Here is a 1,866-nt window from a genome sequence, read left to right as displayed (position 1 = left end):
CTTCCGGGCGCGGCGCGGTGAGCGCGGCAGCGTGGCGGGCGGCGGGGCTGTTGGGGATCTGGCAGGGCCGGACGGGGGCGGAGGGGGTTGACGTCCCCACGGGCCCCGGGCGGCTCCAGCCGCCCTCTGCCCTCCGCCTTGGTGGGGGTGCGGCTTCTCCCGTGGGACCGATGGTTTCCCGAAACGCAGAAAACGAAACCTCAGTGTGTGGACTAGAGGGGCGACGCGGGCGCCGCCACCCGCTCCGCCGGGTTTCTTCACCTGCGGCGCTTACTTCCCCCCCACCCCACCCCCGCGCGATGGCACGACTGAGGCCCCCAAGACTCAAATGAGAGCCATTGGGATGCGGTGGGGGTCACAGTGATACAGGACGGCGGGGGCCGACGCGTGGGGAAGGGGAGTTCTCACCTGCCTCCAGAGGCGAAAGTGTATTTTGACATCCCGTCTGTCTGTATATACTTATGTGTCTAGTTAAGGGATCCAGAAAGTTCCGGGCGAATGAAGCCTGTATGGATGAACAGGCACAGGCTTTTGAATGGGCCTACTTGTGTTTCTGTTTTAATGCCCAGTAATGCTTATTCTTGGAGCCTCAAGGCTACCTGCCATTGATCGATTGACTCTTTTTTTTTGTTTCTATCTTTTTATCGTAAACTGAAGGTGCCATCGAGCAGTCCCAGGTATGGAAGGTAAGCCATTGGTGATATCGAAAGAGAAGACTGCAGTGGTGTGTGGGGTCCCCACCCAGGTGGTCTGTACAGCCTTCAGCACTCACATCCTGGTGTTGGTGACCCAGTTCGGGAAGATGGGTACCCTGGTCTCCCTGGAACCCAGCAATGTGACCAGTGACGTCGGCAAGCCCGTGCTGACCACTAAAGTCCTTCTCGGGCAGGACGAGGTAAAGTTGGGAAGGGCTCCCCGTGCCTGTAATTTGTCTGTACGGATGTGGAGCATCTGGTAGGCAAGACCCGCCTTCAGCCCAAGACAGCATTTTCCGCAGCCTCCGTGCACTTGAGGGCATCCGCCTGCCCTTGATGGCTGCTGCTCCCGGACGAGTTGATTCTGTAATGTAGGCCTCCCCTCATTTTGACCCTGTCATAGCACGTTATGGTGCTGAGTGATCTTTCCCTCTTAGGAAAGATCACCTGTGACATTTGACAGGGTTTCCCTCTGCAGACCCACATGGGTCCTTCCAGAGTAAAAATAGCTGGAAGAGACAGGAGCGAGAAAGCCCTGAGGAGACAAATCTAATGATGCTCCTTAGCAGTGTGTTTATGACTGGAGTGTCTGGAGAGTCTCGTTGAATCTGAATCGCTGTCGCGCTGGACTTACCGGGTGGTGCTTTAATGGTGGTGTGGGAAGCCTTTCTGGGTCCCTCAGGGGTACTCAGTGAAGGCATTAAGAAGAAAACAGGTTTCTTGCAGTTAAAGTGGTCTCTCCTTGCCTTCGCCAGCCTCTCATCCATGTCTTCGCAAAGAATCTGGTGGCGTTTGTGTCTCAGGAAGCTGGAAACAGAGCAGTCCTTCTCGCCCTAGCCGTGAGGGACAAGAGCATGGAGGGGGTGATGGCCTTGAAAGAGGAGATCCGGACATGCCGGGTGTGGTGACCGCGGAGTAACCACCCCTGCTGTCCAGCATGGCCACGTGGCAACTCAGACGCCCTCTCAAGGATTTGAAGACCCTCCCTCAGTCAGAAGGAGTGCCTTTATCTGGTTTTGGTCCTTGAAGCTGGAAGAAACATGCACGTCTCGGGCCGACTTTGGTTTGGGGGCTGACGTCACCTGTGGAGGGAGGACGTGGAATGTGTCCTGGGGTGTTGTGAGCGGTCCTCCCTGGGTCCACACAGTTGCACATGTTTGAGAATTGACGG

The 1,866-nt window shown here is 56.7% G+C and overlaps 1 protein-coding gene across 1 annotated transcript; it reads left to right on the top strand.

The window, feature by feature from the left end:
- Positions 1 to 679: 679 nt before the first annotated feature.
- PSMG3 (proteasome assembly chaperone 3) lies at positions 680 to 1,603 on the top strand. The gene is made up of 2 exons (XM_007467078.1): positions 680 to 895; positions 1,451 to 1,603. The coding sequence occupies exons 1-2, from the start codon at positions 680 to 682 to the stop codon at positions 1,601 to 1,603; spliced, it is 369 nt and encodes a 122-aa protein (XP_007467140.1).
- Positions 1,604 to 1,866: the final 263 nt, after the last annotated feature.

The sequence above is a fragment of the Lipotes vexillifer genome, unplaced genomic scaffold (assembly GCF_000442215.2).
Source record: "Lipotes vexillifer unplaced genomic scaffold, Lipotes_vexillifer_v1.1 scaffold1701, whole genome shotgun sequence".
NCBI lineage: Eukaryota > Metazoa > Chordata > Mammalia > Artiodactyla > Lipotidae > Lipotes > Lipotes vexillifer.
Note: the sequence above shows the minus strand (reverse complement) of the source record. Positions and strands in the feature narration are given on the sequence as shown.